The sequence below is a fragment of the Lithobates pipiens genome, unplaced genomic scaffold, assembly GCF_037356315.1.
Source record: "Lithobates pipiens isolate NorthernLeopardFrog02 unplaced genomic scaffold, aLitPip1_a1.2 Scaffold_8, whole genome shotgun sequence".
Lineage (NCBI taxonomy): Eukaryota > Metazoa > Chordata > Amphibia > Anura > Ranidae > Lithobates > Lithobates pipiens.
Window position 1 is genome coordinate 339,040,764 of NW_027507903.1, and position 20,449 is coordinate 339,061,212.

Below are 20,449 nucleotides of genomic sequence, written 5' to 3' on the forward strand. Positions count from 1 at the left end.
ATCCCATAGGGATGAATGTATGCCCGTATTTCATCCGCAAACGGATGGATGAAATACGGACATACCATCCGCATGTGTGAAAGGGGCCTAAGCCTCGCCTTCAGATCGCTCTCCTGCAGGGTAGTCTTCCTGGTCACAATTGCAGACTGACAGTGGTGAGAGCCGGCGGCGCAGGGGATGGTCTATGTGGACAGCTTTCCCCCAGATAACAAACATGTGAGTTGCTAAATGTTGTACCTTCATTAACTGTAACCATATTGCTACACTTAGAAGCACATCTCTTTACTTTTATACTCTGTAGCTCCTGCTGGATTTTGCTTATAATCCCCTTGTGGAGGCTGTCATTTGTGGATGGACATTTTATGGTTGCACAACCTATCACATTGCTATAATCTTTTTATATGGACTATAAACCGAAGGACTTGTGAATAAATGGTTGTGGAACTAATCATTTGAGTTTCATTATTTCCTATGGGGAAATTCACTTTGATATACAAATGCTTTGGATTACAAGCATGCTTCTGGAACGAATTATGTTCGCAATCCAAGGTTTTACTGTACACATAAAAAATACTGTGCTCTTTTTTTGAAGAGAGAAAGATTTCATAAGCTGCGCCACAACCCCTGTTAACTAACCAAACCAATATAAATGAATAAATAAATAAGTGAATGCTTGATATGCACATAAATAAATGAATAAATAAATATATGATACATAAATAGATGAATTACATAAATCCCACTTAAATTGATTAAGCAGAAAATCATAAATCACAATTCATCAGATTGAAGAAGGCCAGAACTAAAAAAATAAACAAAGTCCTCTATATATGTTCCTATAAGGACACCATGGTGAATCCACACGAAACAGCAAACCAGTGCCCGTCACCGAGAAGTGGATGCGCTTACCAGATGGAAATCAAAATACAGCCTTAATAGTAAATCATCTGTGTCTTTCTCCATACATCAGACGCTCATGGATCAGCTATCCCCAGTGTGTAGCGGCATCACGCAAATAACTCCCACGGTCAGCAATCCAAAATACTACTAACAATGGCTCAAGAAAGAAGAGGATGCCCTCATAGTGTAAAACCGCTGAGACAATTTATTAAACTATATAGACGATTGCACTTACATTAAACATCCATTAAAAACAGCACAGAAATTTAAAAAAAGCCGGCCGGCATTCAGAAGCCCGTCCTCCCCTCGTATAGCATGGTGGCGTCACGGCCGACCGGCTTTTTGAAATTTTCTGTGCTGTTTTTAATAGATGTTTAATGTAAGTGCAAACAAAAAGAAGAGGAGGAGTCCGCAGGGTCAAGTCGAGGGCCACCACATCCACTGGAGTCCATATGATGTATCCACTAACCCACTGGGTCAGCTACCATGGTAGTAGAACTTCTTTGTTAAAAGTTGATGGTAAATAATTTACTATCCAAGGATGCCACACTTTTTCAAATCTGGAGAGTGTGTCTGCTTCCACAGCTGCCATTTTGGCTTGAGTCATAGTGTTATTCATTCTATTCACTACCTCCTCCACCATCAATAAAGGGGACCTCAAGGCTCTTGCTAAGGTTTGTTTTGCTGCAGTAAAGAGTTGGATAAGTAATTTAAATTGGGTATGTGTTAGAAATTCTGGTTTCCAATTGATGAGATTGTAGGGTCAGGGGTGATGGATATTCCTAACATTTTAGATGCTATAGTAAAGATTTCATTCTAATAAATTTGAGCTTTAGGGCATGACCACCAAATATGGAGGTGTGTTCCATCAGAACATTGACACTAACAATCTGCTGCGTAATCATGCACATATTTCGCTATTCTAGCCGGCAAAAGGTACCATCTTATTAGTACTTTATAGTTAGCCTCTACCGCGAGTATATTGGTTATATTAGTTGTTGACTGTATTTGATTCCATTCTGTGGTTTCCAATGTTCGCTCTAAGACCACCTCCCATTTCTGGACATAAGATGGTTTATCTATTTCAGGTTTGGCTAACAACTGAACATATAGAATAGAAATTATGCCCCTAGCATGAGGGTCATATTTACAAAATCCTTCAAAGTCAGTTAATTGAGTCAGAGAAGAGTCTGTGGTTAAAAGAAGCATAAGTACGTTTTTGATCTGGAGGTATCTAAATAATTCCGATTGAAGTATTCTATAATTCTCACAAAGGGTTGGGAAAGGAATAAACAATGAAAAATTTACAAATATGCATAGTCTGCATATTCTGACTAGCCCATGCTCTGAAAGATCTAGGATAGACCCATGCTGGGTAAAATGCAGGGTTTTTATAGAAAGATAGTAGAGGATTATATAATCATTGCAACTGATTTCTGAGTTTGTATTTATCCCATGGGCAAACAAAGTGTTTGGTAATTGGGTTGCATAACCCTCTACGATCCTTCGGTGAAAGCCACATTAGGTTTGCAATTGATAGATGGTCACATTCAGATGCTCGATACCCATGGAGGGATTCTTGTTGTGCATGGTATTTAGTTAATGATGCTATGTGTGCTGCTCTATAGTAAGATGCAAAATTAGGACAGCCTATAACTCCATTCAACTTCTGAAGGTCGAGTGTGTGTTGTGTACATGGTCTAGAGGAGCCCCATATGAATGTATATGCTTTTTTCTGTACGATTCTCAGTTAGTAGACAGGAATTGGACTTGGTAAAACTCTGAATAAATATAATAATTTGTGTAAAAGCATAATTTATATTGTGTTGAGTCTTCCGAACCATGATAAAGGGAGATGGAGAAACAGCATTATTGCACGGACAAATCGGACACCTAACTGACACTTTTTTGGGGACCAGTGACACCAATACAGTGATCAGTGCTAAAAAAAAAAATACACTGTCACTGTACTAATGACACTGGCTGGGAAGGGGTTAACATCAGGGGCAATCAAAGGGTTAATTCTGTGCCTAGCCTATGCTTTCTCACTATGGGGGAGGTGCTTTTACTATGGGAAGTCAGTCATTGATCACTTTGAATCTGCAGTCTTACAGATTGTAATATTGGCATTCTTGTTGAATTGATTGTATATGACAGAATGTGTATAAATATACAGTATGATGTTTTACCTTTTATTGTGGGAAAGTGGTACATTACTTGTAAAATAAACAATTGTTTGAAATATTCCCAAGTACTTAAATAAAACTGAGCACTAGTTGTGATATGTGACCATGCTCAAGAAATGGTATTTCCAGTTGAATAAACAAATCTATTTTCTTCTTACACTAGCCCCGGAATGAGACCTGATGTGAGTCCTTCTCCGTCCAGTTCTTCTACAAGCACCGGACCACCTCCTAAGCTCTGTTTGGTGTGTTCTGATGAAGCCTCTGGGTGTCACTATGGAGTATTGACCTGCGGCAGCTGTAAAGTATTTTTCAAAAGAGCAGTAGAAGGTATGCCAACTATCTATTCTAACATCCATTCAGGCTATACACTTATCAAAATGCTTTACAACTCTGTACTGATGTCTGCCAAGTATGCATTTTGTCTTATCTTTATTTTACAGCTTTTTTAGAGCCCAACTACAGTAAAACCTTGGATTGCGAGTAACACAGTCCACAAGCATTTCGCAATACAAGCTTTTTTTTTTTTTTTTTTTATTCTGACTCGATTTGCGAGCTTTGTCTCACAAGTTCTGCATGTGGCCAGAGGTGGGGCGGGCACCGGAGATGCTCGGCCTCAGTTCCTGAGTGTCTCTGAGCATCTTCAAGTGTCTGAGTTTTGAATAGAGAAGTGTAGTGGTAAAGCTTCTGGTTCTAATAGAATAGATAATACATGTATGTAAGTTGATAATGCTGCGCACCCCGATTCATTGAAATTGAACGGAAGATCCCTCAATGGTTTTTTTTAGCAGTGGGAATATGATCGAAAAGAATAGCAAATGATTTCCATAAAAAGTATTCATTTATTTGTTTGTATCATAGTATTAAAATGGTATTAATACTTACATTGGAGTTATAAAAAGCAATTCTGGCCTTGGCATATTAAAGCATAACTCATCAACAATAGGAAAAATACACATGAACTCAAGTTATATAAAACCATTAGGCTTGTGTGGAGTTCCAGATCAAAACCCTACGCGTTTCAGGGTCCTTCTATTCGAGAGAAGCACACATTTATGAATTATAAATACATCATTATTTTACGTAGTCGCTATATTCTATTGCTTAATTTGATTAAATAATCCTAATTAAACTGTGAAGTGAAATAAAATAAAGTGAAAACGTGAAGGAAATGTAAATTAATAAAGTGAAGAAAAAATATGGATTGAATAAATGAATAGTGAAAAATTATGAAATATATTAGAAAAGTGATGCCTTATAGACAGAATATACTCAAGGCTATTAGGTGTATAAAAACAGGTGCAACAAAAGTAATAATGGGTGTGGTAATACAAAAGGTTTTTTAACTTGAATCATTCAAGGAGTGAACCACGCTTTCCAAATCTAAACAAAAATGCCTTTGTACTTGTTTGTCTTTAGAAAATAACATTACATTTGATAGAATACATTATTGCCTGTGCAACAGATGTACTGGGTTCCCAGTACCATAGGACTCCATAGCATATACATTGTATACTATAGCTTAAAGTTTATAGCTTAAATCTCTAATTGCCTACTGGGGGATATGGAAGAAAGACCATCAGCAAGAAGCTTGGTGAGTACACAACTGTTGGAGCAATCATTTGTAAATGGAAGAAAGACAAAATAACCATCAATCGCCCTTGGTCTGGAGCTCTATGCAAAATTTGGACTTTGGGGTAAGGATGATCATGAGAAAAGTGAACAATCAGCCCAGAATTACACGGGAGGAGCTTGTGAACAATCTCAAGGCAGTTAGGACCACAGTCACCAAACAAACCATTGGTAACACAGTACACCGCCATCGATTGAAATCCTGCAGCACGAGCAAGGTCCCCCTCCTCAAGAAGGCACATGTACAGGCCAGTCTGAGGTTTGCCAATGAACATCTAAATGATTCAGAGAAGGATTGTGAGAAAGTGCTGTGGTCAGATGAGACAAAAAATTTAGCTGTTTGGCATTAACTCGACTTGCCGTGTTTCGAGGAAGAAAAATGCTGACTATGACCCTAAGAACACCATCCCTACAGTCAAGCATGGAGGTGGAAACATGCTTTGGGGCTGTTTCTCTGCTAAAAGTAAAGGCTGACTTTGCCGCATTGAGTGACCAATGGACAGGACCATGTATTTGTAACCAACCAGAAGAAATGTCTTACCTCTGTGTTTGCCAACAAGGGTTTTGCCACCAAGTACTAAGTTATGTTTTGCTTGAGGATCAAATACTTATGTTATTCACTGAACTGCAACTCAATTTATAACATTTGTATTGTATTATTTTCTGGATTTTTGATTGATATTCTGTCTCTATCATTTAACCTATAACTATGATAAAATAATTATAGATCTTTCATTTCTTTGTAAGTGGGTAAATTTACAAAATCTGCAAGGGATCAAATACTTATTTTCCCCACTGTATACTTTACGTGTTATGGTGCAATAACAGAATGTTTCTGAAAACTGCAATAAAATGTAGGCAATTATGGTGTTAAATTGTGTATCTTGTTGAATCGTGTAAGTGAAGCAATGTCTGGTTGGACTGAGAAGTGGAGCTTTGATATACTTCTTTCCTCGATGAAAGTCTGAACTATGTCTATAGCTTGAGCAGAAAACACATCCAATGCTGCTGTTACCTACAGAATGCATTGTGTGTAGTTCAGCAGAATAACTACTATGGCTCACTGCTAGCACTGACATGGGGCACTTTGTAGGCCAAGAATACTTTTTTTAAATAGAGACAATAGAGCCAATATTCCTACTGAGAGTACCAGATGGTATTAAAAATAAACATGACTCTCTAGGTATGTGGAAACTGCATTCACTATGCTATTGTCTCTAATCCCTTTGTTGCTGGAAATGCACCATTATATGTAGTCATCCAGTTTGTGTGCATTAATTAGTCACAGTCAGTTTTGGCATTGACAGTTTCTCAAATTGTGATTAATGTGCCATGTAGGTGGGAAAGCAGATGCCAAGCAAATTGTAACTTCTAAAACGACTTGTATGAACATTCTCCCACTTTCTAGTTACAAGCCAGGAGTAATTGAGGTCAGATTTTACCAACAAAAACTTGACAGAAATTGGAAATTTTCATCATTCTTTAAAAAAAAAAACAAAAAAAAAAAACTAGGCACTTTGAAGTGTAAGTACACTTTGAATTGTATTGTAATGCATTTGTATTTATCCCTACAGCCACTAGTCATCACTTATTGCCACTTATTGGTTTTCAAGCTGTTCTTTTTTAATGTAAAGTGTACCAAATAATAGTCATATATGTCCTTAAAAAATATGAAAATGATTTAGGTATGAAAACTAGTAATGGTATTAATGTGAACACATGTTGACACTGCTACATTTGACTAAGGCATCTAGGCATCAATGACCCCTGAGCACAGAAGGATTAAAAACTATATCATCTTCAGTGAAACCATCAATAATTCCCAGCACCTCAGTGAATGCAACCCACCTGAGATATTTCTTCCGGATGCACTGCTCTTTCTTCTTGCAATGTCCCAGTCAGTCCTTCTTTATGCTGCATATGCACACCTGGCTCCATGAATTTCTAGGGGTGAGCTATTCTCTTAGTAGTCTCAAGCAGTCTCTTAAAGTACAGCTTACCTGTAGGAAAAGATGGAACCATGGCACACATACACAGTAGTAGAGCCAGACGAGAACTTGTTGAAGCAAAGATTTCTGGATCAGGGAAAAAGGTAAGTTGGCTTGGATTCAGGGTATTAGGGGGGATTTTTTAATAGGACAACTTCACCTTTAGCACCTCTGACAAAACATATAATTATTATTTCTTGCACATGTACACAATTGAAAGGCTACATTTTTTAGTTTTATTGGATGCATGTGTACAATCTTGCAGGTAGCCCTAAAGAACCATTACATGTTGAGAAAATGCATCATGTTGTCATTATTGATGTTTATGGTTTTGTACTGTATTGGGAATATTTTTTTTTTTTTATGTAACCTGATATTTTAGAGGAATGAATAAAATGTGTCTTTTAAAATAGAACAAATGTTGTGCCTCAAAAGTAATATTTTTTTTTCAGTTTTTATGTTTTTGAAGACGTTAGACTTTATATAGAAATGTGGTACCAATTTTTGCCAAAAGATCTTTATTTTATTGATTTAGTTATTCTTTATTTAGGACACCTGGATTCATTTAGGTGAAAAAAGTTTAAATGTGCCTTCCCAAAATACTTTGATTTTGCAAGACTAAAACCATTGAAGTATTTGTCTTCGATCCATTTGCTTTATTAAACAGGCTAAGTTCAATTTATCAAGTCTTTGAAATGGGAACAATTCGATTTTGTGTTTTGCGTTTTTACTTGATCAAAGAACAAGTACTGTAAGCAAAATATGAAGGATGGGAATCAACATACATCTCACCCTAACACAATTATAAATATGTGCTAAAGCTGCAAGGTGGAGCTAGCATGATGCTTGAATAAAACATCTGACAAACCTAATGAGGTGATTCATTTGGTGAGATGTAGACACATTCATTTAATTCATCTAGAGTTTCTCAGGTTTTGAGTTGACATATTTCTAAGAAACATACAGCAGACATCTGTCGGGGTAAATTGAGGTAAAATAAAAAGTTAAATATTCTATAAGTTGTCCTTGGCATAGAGGTAAATGTGGGATTTTATTTCCTGTTCACTTGAGCTGATGCTATTTGCTACTACAGTACTGTGCAAAAGTTTTGGGCAGGTGTGAAAAAATGCTGTAAAGTAAGAATGCTATCAAAAATATATTTTAATAGTTTATCAGTTTACAAAATATATAGCGAATGAACAGAAATAAAAATAAAGACCAAATCAATATTTGGTGGGGCTACCCTTTGGCTTCAAACCAGCATCAATTCTTACACTTGCACACTTTATACACTTGCACAAGGTCAGGAATTTTGTAGGATTAGAGTCAGGTGTATTTCGGGAGGAGGTGCATTTTATTTTTTGGAGGAAAAACAAAAACAAAACACTGGACTATTAACCACTTCAGCCCCGGAAGATTTGGCTGCTGAATGACTGGGCAATTTTTTGCAATTCGGCACTGCGTAGATTTAACTGACAATTGTGCGGTCGTGCGACGCTGCACCCATACAAAATTGTCATCCTTCTTTTTTATCTACAAATAGAGCTTTCTTTTGGTGGTATTTGATCGCCTCTGCGGTTTAAATTTTTTGCACTATAAACAAAAAAAAGAGCGACAATTTATAAAAAAACACAATATTTTGTACTTTTTGCTATAATAAATAACATTTTTTTTTAAAAGCGAATTTTTTCTTAGTTTAGGCCGATATGTTTTCTTCTACAGATTTTTGGTAAAAAAAAAAAAATCACACCACTCTGCAATACATTTTGGTAAAAAAAAATCACAATAAGAGTATATTGATTGGTTTACGCAAAAGTTATAGTGTCTACAAAATAGGGGATAGATTTATAGCATTTTTATTTTTTGTAATGGCGACAATCTGCGATTTTTATCAGGACTGCGACATTATGGCAGGCACATTGGACACGTTTGACACATTTTTGGGACCATTTCTACAGTGATCAGTGCTATAAAAATGCACTGATTACTGTAAAAATGTCACTGGCAGGGAAGGGGTTAACACTAGGTGGCGATCAAGGGGTTAACCATGTTCCTTGACTGTGGGTTCTAACTGGGGGAGGAGACTGAATAGAGGGGGTGACAGATTGTGGTTCCTAGCTATTAGTAGCTCGCGATCTGTCTCTCCTCTCAGAACAGAACAGGGATTTGTGTGTTTACACACACCGTCCTTGTTCTGCCTCTCGTGCTCGCGTTCGCTCATGGCCGGCGGTCATCGCAACTGTGGGCCACGAGCAATGGCACCCCCGCTGTGCGCGCTCCTGCTTTCCCTATTCCACGAGCTGACGTATAGCTACGACGTACAAGATTGTGTGTGTGTGGGGGGGGGGGCTGGAAAGAGAGTATATTTGGGTGTCCTTATAGAGTTGGTAACACACGTATTTTCCCTTTGTATTTTGTTTCTTATGTCTTTGCATAACGGATGTGTTTTAGAGCTTTTTTTACTTTGGTTTACGGTATTTTTTTTTGGGGGGGGGAGGGGGGATATTTTCCCCTGAAATATTTTTGTTGTCAATGTGTATCGTTTGTAGGTTGTTTCACTTTGATTTAATTGTCTGTGCTGCATTATTTTGCAAAATCTTTCTCAAGATGTTGTGACTAATTAATGTTTAAATCCATAATAGATGTCCTTTTGTGGGCCCACTCCTGTTAATTTCCACGGCAAAATGGTCAGACCGCAAAACCATATTCTGTTAGTATCTCAAATTAACATACATGTGTTTTTTGCTCTTTTCCAAGTCCTGTTTTGTTGACCAATAAAATTGATAACAAATTTTTATGTTCTATGTGTTTTGTTAATTTTCATGCAACAGATTTCCCACCTGCAGTTTAAGTAGGCTGATTGGCATAGCAAAACAAAGTGTGATTTGTCTAAAAGTTACTTTCCTGGTGCCTTCATGGTAGCATATGCATGGATTGTGTGTATGCTGCCATGGATAGTCACCAGAAAAGGGAAATTACACAGTGGTAAGTATTCAGTTTTTTCCATTTTAGAGCAGTGGTTCTCAGTGTCAGTCCTCCGGTACCCCCGACAGGATATGTTTTGGAAATTTATCTTAGCTAAAATAGCTGTCCAAAATGCAAAGCTATTGACTGTGATTTAAAGCACCTGGGCAAGATGAAGGGTTGAGAAGCACTGATTTAGAGCACCGAGCTAAAATTGAACTCAAGACAATCCTATTCTAATTGTGGGCATTTGAGGGAAACCAAGCGTGTGTTAGAAACCCTGCTTGTCTTTTTTAGGTTGGGCTTTGTGTCCCTTTTCTTAAAATTGGCTTCACTTCCTGTCACATAACCAAACAGGAAGTGAGGGTAAAACCCTACCAATGTCTTTCCTTGGAGACACGCAGGTCAATCTAACTAGTGTCCCCATTAGGCAAATTGCACTCTAGCACTTCATTGTGTACACCCCACATTATTGGGTATTTTGAGGTTTATTAAAGGCAAATCCACTCTGCAATACAAGCTGTAAATCTCAGGGAAAGCACTGGTGATTTTATCATCCAATCATGTAGAAGCAAAGATGCTGTTTTTTTTATTTTCCTTGCATGTCCCCCCTCAGATCTCCAGCAACTGCACTTCCAAGTGCACTTATAGTGCATAGTGGATTACCTTTAGTAAATAAACCCCAAAGTCCAAGATACCTAATAATTTGGTGCGTACAGAGAAAAATGCTAGAGTGCAATTTACCTGATGGGGAAGCTATTTAGATTGACGTGTGTGTCCCCAAGGAAAGACATTGGTAGAAGAGATAATCCTTATTTACAAATTAAGAAAATATTTTTATTTATTAACATGGGGTGGTATTTGTGCGGGTCCCTAATACACATTCATACATATTAGCGCCAATTTAGACAGGATCCAATTTACTTACCAGCATGTTTTTAGAGTGTGGGAGGAAACCCACACCCACACAGGCACAGGGCGGGCCGGATTCGAGCCAGTGACCCCTTTTGCTGCTGGGTGAAAGTGCTGAACACTACACCACTGTGCTGCCCAAATATATATCTATAGATGTAGGTTCTTGTGTCCACCAGCAGAGAGAATTTGGGTAGATGCCACACTCCTAATTCTGGAGGCATAATAATGGTCTAGCACAGGGGTCTTCAAACTACGGCCCTCCAGTTGTTCAGGAACTACAATTCCCATCATGGCTAGTCATGTCTGTGAATGTCAGAGTTTTACAATGCCCCATGGGATGTGTAGTTCAACAGCTGGAGAGCTGTAGTTTGAAGATTCCAGGTAAGTCTAGCATGTCTTGAAAAAAGATGGTTTCTCATGTGCCTTGTATAAAGCCCAAGAAATATCGTTAGGAAAACACAAGTGGGTACATTCTAAATTTGGCACTTAAGATGGTCATGCACTATGCAATCTGATTGGCCAATTTCTGTACAACTCGATAGGCAAAATAGGTAATGGGAAAATGCACTTGAACAATTAATTCAAATTATAGGAAATCAAATAGGCTCTTGCACTAACTCTTTTTTTTTTTTTTTAAAGATCAAGATCTGAACATATAAATTTACTGGGTTTAGAAACACTTCTTTGTTCTTTGTAATGTATTGAAAAAAATCTAATATCTAAAAATAGAAAAAAAAACACATTTCAAACATATATTAGAAGTAATGAAAATTAGATTAGCATCAAAGAGGTTAATTAACTGAGAACACTTACTAATTGCCTAACAAGACACATCCAATGAGATGAAATTAACCAATTGTATTGGGCAGGCGCTATTATCGATGAGAAAACCACAGTTACTCTAGCAACAACTGCAGTTTACATATTTATTATCGTTTAGTGCTTGAAAGTGCACTGATTTGCACATTCGGTTAATGACTTTTCCATGCACCGATTAAGGTATGAACTGGCACAGCGCATTGTTTTTAGTAGATCAGCCCCAGTGTGTTCTTCCTATACTTATTGAGTGCAATTAAATACCTCATGACAGAGAGGAAATCCCCACACTGGAAGGTGTATGTAACATATATGACTTTAAAGTTTGAAGTCTACATACGACCATTGGAAGGTAACATGAAAATGATGCTTCTGTTAGGAAGAGACATTCCAAGAGTACATAAGATACAACAGCTCACAGGAGATCTTCATAATAAACCTTATGCCCAAAAGACTGACCTAGGCTTGATCGTTGTTCGTACTCCCTGCTCCCGAAAGAAACCGTATTCCATCACAATGTGTGCATGTAAAATGATTGTTGAGAGGATATAAGAAATTTCCTTCATCTGTCAAAACTTGTGCTTCGGGAACTCAGAAGAGATACAGACTCCATCAATGAAATTTCCTGTGAGAATCATCCTACAGTGAAACATCATCTCTACTACTGACAGCAACAAGAATGAACTTCCAAATGGTGTCCATGAATCTTCAAGTGCTGAGATACTGCATGACAATACTGATTTATTCATTGGTTGATGGTCGGTGAAAATAGTGTCTCTGAGTCACCATCTATTTTAGTAGATACTATGGCATTGCTCACAGTGTACCAGATGCAATCTTAAGCTGGTCCTTTCATTAATGGAACAACACCTGGCAACTGCAGAACACTAACGTCGCTTCCAAGCAAGAGCACCAAAGTCTTTGATTCCTCGTTACTGACTTGGCCTAAGCTGAAATTCAGCTGCTTATCTAACTAGCAAGATCCAAACTGACAATGCCTGACAGCTCAGGCAAAGCACCAGGAGTCTTGCTAGCAGCAAGCAGCCAAGGAGATTCATCCAAGTCTTCCATTCCAGTCTTCAAACAGGATGAAAGCAGAGCCTCTTAAGGACAAATTTATCAAAAATTCCTACAGATCGACAACACAGACGTTTCAACTTCTACACAAATTAAAATTGGTGGTTACATATGCTTTGCCACCTATGGAGAAGTGACTTGATGCCTTCAAGGACTGTTTCAGGTATCAGGACTGCAACAAGATAATCCCAGGTTTACCTGTTTGTTTGTTTGTTTTTTGTTTTTTTTGGATGTGTGTGTGTGTATACATTTTGCATATTTCCCCTCTCTTGTGTCTTCTTTGGTCCAGTGAGTCAGCCTTTGTTTGACTAATATTGGGTATAGTGAATTATTTAGATAATAGACTGTTCTACCACACTTTTTTTCATGTGTTTTATTGAACTGCATGAGGTTATTATTGTTGTAAGCTGACATCTGGTGGCAGTTTTGGACCACTACAGATTGTTTACTTATGTAAATTAAAGCCAAGGTCCGCCCACCACTGCAAAAATTAAAAGCCAGCAGCTGCACATACTACAGCTGCTGACTTCTAATAATCAGACACTTACTTGTCCTGGAGTTCAGTGATGTTGCAACCGCAGTTGATGTTTCCATCAGCTGTCGGGTGCATGCCACCTCCATTGCGAGTAAGGGAATCCAGAGAACCCTATTGCGCATGCGTGAGGCTCTGCTTCTCTCTCCTACTGGCCCATCGGCCAGGGGAAGGAGGAGAGAGCCCGGGCAGTGACGTCGATACCCGCAGCTGAGGCTCCCAGAAATGAGGACACGATATCTGAATGACAGGTATCCTGTCCCCCTTCCCCCACCCCCTGAAAGATGCCAGATGTGGCATGGAAGGGGGGAGGAGTACAGCGAGTGGAAGTTCCACTTTTTGGTGGAACTCCACTTTAATATCTCCCTCTGTCCAACCCACCTGTTCAGTTCTAGTTAAGGCCTAGCTATAGTCTTCCATTTTCTTCTATGTTTCCTCTGTCATTCATAGTATTCTGCAGACACAGGGCTTAGGAATGTATTCTCACATTTCAAAAGACTTGAAGAGCATCCTCCGTACAGTAATTGGCTAAAGTAAAATTGTTCTAATTCTGTGTCTTATTGAAGAGTTAAGCTGCCTTTGGATGGTGCCAAATCAACAAGTGGCCTTACTGTTCGGACAGACTGGGTCTAAGGTATAAAGCAGCATTTGGAACAAAACACACCATGTGCAGAGGCCTGTGTTTTTCTGATTCTGTCTCTAAAAGGGCTCAAAGAAAACAACTGTATGCACAGAAATAAAAACATGTGACCAAAATTGTGAGGGCACATAGAAAACGATTGGGTTTTTTTTTTTGTGCCCTTGAAGAGACATTTATGTTGCATATTTCTGTACAGGAAAAAAAGCATATGATCCCAAAGTTGTCTTCTTTGTGTCCTTGCAAACAAGCCCAGAATATTCTGTGCAAGTCAAGTTTTTTATGCACATATGGTGTGAATGAGGCCTTAGGACTTAGCACTGCTTTTTACCATGCAAGCTAGTGTGAACTTTAGGGTTCACATACACTTTAAAAAATATATTTTACTATGTCAGGCTGCCCTCAATACTGGGAAAACAGACTGGCTAATCTTTCCGAGGGATGACCAGCACTTCTACCCTGGGCTCAGGCTCCCCCCCCCCCCCAGTGATTAAAAGTTAAGCTAGGCTCGGTTTATATCTACAGGTGCGGGCGTGTTTCTGCATGTCACTTGTAGGACCGTCTGTTTATTTCAATGCACTATCATATGCATGGTTAAAGCAGAAATTAAGTCCCTGACTTTTTTTAAAAAACTTGCTGCACCGAGCCACATGGTGAAGCAGAACTATGCCACTTGTTGCACATGTGGGCGTGCCAATTACAGGTAATGGCACCGCAGAGGATCTGCTAAAGGGCAGCATGTTTCTGTGCATGTCAGGAAATCGTGCATTTGTTTTGTTTTTAGCATACAAATTTTATAATTGTGAACCTTGGCTTACTCTTAAATTTGCACCTGCTATATGAAGTAGTGGTGCCCTGTCAGGAGACTGTTTACTGTTGAGGGATCCAGAAAAGTAAGACGTTTTCTGAACCCATGCTCAGGGTCAGTGGCTCAAAGTATTGAAACCATTAAGGCTGGGTTCACACTGCTGCGGTGACGAGATTGGATGTGATTCGCACCGCACTGCAGTGCAAATCACATCCGATCTCTGTGCGATGCGAGTTCCGCCATACAGATAGTATGGCTGAATTCACATCGCATCCGGCCCAAACTCGCACAGGACCCTTTTTTTGGTCCGCAGCAGAATTGGATCGCATGGGTGTTCACTGCGATATGCGGACTATCCGCCGTACTTTTGAAATAAATGGACTCGCCCACACACGCGGAGGAAAGTCCGCTCATTTTGAGCGCGTCTCCAGGTAGCCGGGGCCAGCGAAGGAAGCGTCGCTGGCCCCGTCACCTGGTATGGACTTAAAGGGGAAGTCCCCCCCCAGGTCCACATCAGACCCTTATCCGAGCACGCTACTGTTCTGTTCTTCTTCTCTTCAGATGTTGCCTCATCGCTCTCTCTGCTCACAATGACAGGAACGCGGCGCGCGGCGACTTATATAGGGACATCACCGGATGATGTCCCCGCCCAGTATGATGTCCCAGTCCCAGCACCCCATATTTATTCACATAGGGTGGGGGGCCGGTATCCGGGGGCCCCCTTATTAAAGGGGGCTCCCGGATTCCGATAAGCCCCCCGCCCGCAGACCCTGACAACCAACGGCCAGGGTTGTCAGGAAGAGGCCCTTGTCCTCATCAACATGGGGACAAGGTGCTTTGGGGTGGGGGGGCCTGGTATGGCTCAGGAGGGGGGCCGCTCGTTCGTCCCCCCCTTTCCTGGCCGGCCGGGTAGCGTGCTCGGATAAGGGTCTGATGTGGACCTGGGGGGGACCCCCACGCCGATTTTTTTCGGCGTAGGGGTTCCCCTTTAAGTGTATACCAGGTGACTGGGCCAGGGACTCCTCCTTTGCTGGCCCCGGCTACCTGGAGACACGCTCAAAATGAGCGGACTTTTCTCCGGGTGGGAAAAGTCCATTAATTTGAAAAGTACGGCGGACTGGCACACACACGGCCGGATTGTCCGCCGAAATGCGAGTCCGACGGAAAGATTGGAGTGCGAAACTACTTTCTAAGTCCGCCGTACTTTTGGGTAAAAAAAAGTCAGCCGGAGGCTACACACGGGGGGATTGTCCGCTGGACTTTTCCACCGGATTGTTTGATCGTGTGTACGCGGCATAACAGGGAAGAGCTGGAAGTACTTTTTGTGACTAATTATGTTAATTGACAACATCTTAGAGAGTCAGAGTGTTTCAGAAGTGATGGGCAGAGGTTCACCAATCTGTGAAAAGCTGCATCTAAAAATTATTGAACAATTTCAGAATAATTTTCCTCAACATAAAATTGCAAAACCTTATATATATCACCAAAGGATTCAAAGAATCTGGAGAAATTTCTGTACGCAAGGGACAAGGCCAAAATGCAATATTGGATGCCGGTGATCTTCCAGCCTTCAGTCGGGACTTCATTAAAAACAGGCATGATTCTGTGATACGAAAAATTATAAGCCGCGCTTAAACAAAGCCAAATGTAACCAACTACTTGTGCAGTAATATTAAGATATGCACTATACAGGGTACAACAACCCTATATGTACATATGTATACGTAATACGGGGCACATATGTATTAGTGTTCCAAATACAAAATCTCACTACTGTAATTCACTACATGTGATAAGAATACATAACATAACTTATAAATGCAAGAAAAAATATATAAAGCATCAACACCCAGTGTATAAATAATAAGTCCGTGAGTGAAATACCAAAAATGATTGACGTGAGGCTGTAAATAAGAAACCTCTAAAAATAAAACATAATGTTCATAGAATCCAAACTGAGGAGAATAGTGTTCAGTCCACCACCAACATACGTTGAGATTGGCTGCTTACCAGATGGCTATGACCCCCCACTACAGAGGGTCACACGGAGCTTTATGAAATTGTGCACCACTTCCAGCCACGGGGGGAGGGGGTTCCACAATGTCCTCCTGACCTTGCTGCTTCAAAGGATCTTGGGAAGGAAAACTCGCTCCCGAATACTTGGCTCAAGGTCCAAAAGAAGGACTCAGAGGCAGGGGCATCAAAATCATAAAGGAAGATAAAACTCAAAATAGTGTAAAACTCTTTTTATTATGGGATAAAAATATAAAAAATGCACGTACAGATGTGTAAAAGAAAAAACGCCTTAAGTCCGTGGCGCCGGCCGGACGCACACGGACAGACCCGTTCTCCTGGAACCCGTCACAAACACGAGGTGATAAGTAGCGTACCGCTCAGCCCTACGCGTTTCGCAACAAAATTGCGTCATCCAGGGGCACGAGCGGCACGCTGTGTCACCTCCATTTATATGTCTCCAATCATCCAAGCCTCACTCTGGGCACCTGGCTTTTCCCGCCAAAACCAAGCCTCAGAATGAAGTCGGCACCTGATTCGTCAGGCGCTTGATACCAAAGGTCAATCCCACCCAAATAACCGCCCTCATAGGTAGCCTGTCATATCAAATCAGCTAAGTCATGTTAAACGAATAATAATGGTGTCTTACTATAATACATAGACCAAATATAAAGATGTATACCTCTATTCCAGCAGGAAAATAAAGGAGGAGGGAGAGGAATACACATGGAATGCCAAAAGTGATCTCTGACCCCACTTCCAGTTCGTGACCAAGCCTCATTATCAACCCTATGTGACTTCCGGTCCTGCATGAACCGGCCTGTCAACCCATATTATTCGGCATAAGGCTGCCCAAATGTATCCCCCCTCAGTGTATATACACAACGCCCACCTTCTTAGATGGCAAAAAAAATCTATCAAGAAATTGAAGATAAACAGACAGGAGAACTTATGTCTTGTTGAACAAAGCTTTCATCACTGCAAGGGATCAGGAATACTTCCATAAATCACTGTCTGTTAACACAGTTCCCAGGCTCTTAAATCCCACCTGGGAGCCCGGGACCGCTGCAAGCCGTTGGGTCGGTTGCATACAGCAGAGAAGGAGGTTCATCTGTTCCTTTCCCTCCTCTGTGACGAATGTAGCTGGTTTCAGTTCTTTGGCTGCCCATTACTGGCCAGGGAGGCAGCTGATCAAACTGATCTCTGTTTGATTGGCTGCATTGGAGGGCAGAGGAGGGATCAGGGGTCCAATAGACCCCAATCTCTTAATAAAGAGTACCTGTTACTGCCCAGGTTATCACAAGGGATGTTGTTCATTCCTTTTGATAGCAATAAAGTTGAATAAAAAAAAGTGTAAAAAAAAATGAAATACAATAAATTAGAAAAAAAAAATTATAGTGTCCCCATGCTCACACAAATGCAAATGCGCACTTAGTAAACAGTGATTGCACTTCAGGTGAGGAATCACTGCGAACGTCCGAAGTGAGAACAACATTTTTAGCACCAAAGCTAATGTTGGACTTTGAATTGGTAACCTGTGAAGGCTTTTAAAGCCTTTGGATATTTTTAGGTTGTGTTTGTGTGTACTAAAATTAATTAAAGTGTATTTCTTCCTGTAAATTTGCATTTGATTAACACTTGTTCAAATATCATGTGACATATACAATTTAAACAACCACCATTTTATTCTCCAGCCTATGCTATAATGTTTGGGGGTTCCAAGTAATTTTCTAGCAAAAATAATGTATGCTGATCTTAACCACTTTCGGACCGCCGCATGGCGATATACGTCCTTACTTTGATGGGGGATATCGTTGTTATGGCAGCAGCTAGCTACCATAACCCAGGGATACTCTTGTTCGGCCGGCGGTCTAGTTTCTGATAAGAGTGGCCTCTGCGGCAGATTCCCGCCACGTTCTGGTGCCCTCTGCCGCTTACTGGATCCATCGGCAGAGGTGGAGGCGATCGGATCTTTACCCTGGCTGGGCACAGATATGAGTGAGGGGAAGATGGCCCCCACCCATCTCTATAACAATGCAGGGCGGAAACAACATTAATTATTTTTTTAATTACTTTTTTTTTTTATTGCATTTAAGTGTAAATATGAGATCTGAGGTCTTTTCGCCCCCAGATCTCATATTTAAGAGGTCCTCTCATGCTTTTTTTTCCCATTACAAGGGATGTTTACATTCCTTGTAATAGAAATAAAAGTGACACCATGTTATTTATTTTTTTCAAGTGTAAAAATAAAAAGTAAGAAAAAATAAGTTTTTTTAAACGCGCCCTGTCCCGCTGAGCTCACATGCAGAAGCGAACGCATACGTGAGTGGTGTTCAAACCACACATGTGAGGTATCGTCGCGATCGGTAGAGCGAGAGCAAAAATTATAGCCCTATACCTATAACTTAAAAACATGCAACCTGTAGAATTTTTTTAAACGTAATAGATTGCCGCTATTTCACGGCGGACGCAACTTTGAAAAGTGACATGTTGGATATCAATTTACTCAGCGTAACATTATCTTTCACAATATAAAAAAAAGATTGAGCTAACTTTACTGTTTGTCTTATTTTTTAATTAAAAAAACTGTATTTTTTTTACAAAAAAAAAAGTGCACTTGTAAGACCTCTGCGGTAAGACCAAGTAATTTTCAGGCAAAAAAAAATGTTTAAACTTGTAAACAGCACCTCTCAAAAAGAGGTCCGGTCCTTAAGTGGTTAACATGTATGTGAGGAATGTCAAAATTGGCCCGGATGGCAAGTGATGTCCTGGGTCCTGGAACCCAAAGAGCATTGTGTAGGATAAATCCTCCATCCCTAGGTCCACATCTTACCCAGTAACGGGATGTTATTATTAGTCTCAGTTGTCCACATACCTTTAAATATGTGATCTGACCAATGCTTAGAGCTCTGAGGCCGCGTACACACGCGCGGACTGTTCGCCCAACTTTGTCCGTCCAACAGTTTCGGCAAACAGTCCGCTCAAACTTAGCATGGACGGACATGGCCACACACGACGGACGAACAGTTTGCTGAAACCGTGCGCGATGACGTGAACGGCACGTACGACGGGACGAAAAATACGACGTCCAATACACTGCAATGCAACCTTCCGACGTGGAAATCCTTTCTGAGCATGCGCGAGACTTAGTTGGCCGAACAAGCCTACACACGAGCGAACAGTCCACTGAAACCTTGTTTCAGCGGACAGTTTTTCGGAATTTCCGTAAGACCTTGTTCGTCCAACTGTCCGCTGAAACTGTCCGCTGAAGCCCCACACACGAGCGGACTGTCTGCCCAAACACTGTTCAGCGGACAAGGTTGGGCGAACAGTCCGCCCGTGTGTACGCGGCCTCACTCTCTCTGCTGTATGTTGGTGTGCATTTTTTTGGAGTTGTGCTATGTAAAAATGCAAATTACTATATGTTATTTTTGGTATTTTATACCATAAACAAGCCTGCTTGCTGATATACAGTGCCTTGCGAAAGTATTCGGCCCCCTTGAACTTTTCAACCTTTTGCCACATTTCAGGCTTCAAACATAAAGATATAAAATTTTAATTTTTTGTGAAGAATCACCAACAAGTGGGACACAATTGTGAAGTGGAACCAAATCTATTGGATATTTTAAACTTTTTTAGCAAATAAAAAACTGAAAAGTGGTGCGTGCAAAATTATTCGGCCCCTTTACTTTCAGTGCAGCAAACTCACTCCAGAAGTTCAGCGAGGATCTCTGAATGATCCAATGTTGTCCTAAATGACTGATGGTGATAAATAGAATCCACCTGCGTGTAATCAAGTCTCTGTATAAATGCACCTGCTCTGTGATAGACTCAGGGTTCTGTTGAAAGCGCAGAGAGCATCATGAAGACCAAGGAACACACCAGGCAGGTCCGTAATACAGTTGTGGAGAAGTTTAAAGCCGTATTTGGATACAAAAAGATTTCCCAAGCTTTAAACATCCCAAGGAGCACTGTGCAAGCGAT

General features: G+C 40.3%; 1 protein-coding gene across 1 annotated transcript in view; it reads left to right on the forward strand.

Annotated features, from left to right (window-relative positions):
- Positions 1-20,449, forward strand: part of NR3C1 (nuclear receptor subfamily 3 group C member 1) — a 252,620-nt gene that overhangs the window by 168,557 nt on the left and 63,614 nt on the right. Inside the window, exon 3 of the mRNA XM_077473094.1 lies at positions 3,250-3,413. Coding sequence (XP_077329220.1) covers positions 3,250-3,413 — 164 coding nt within the window. The remainder of the gene's footprint in view (positions 1-3,249; positions 3,414-20,449) is intronic.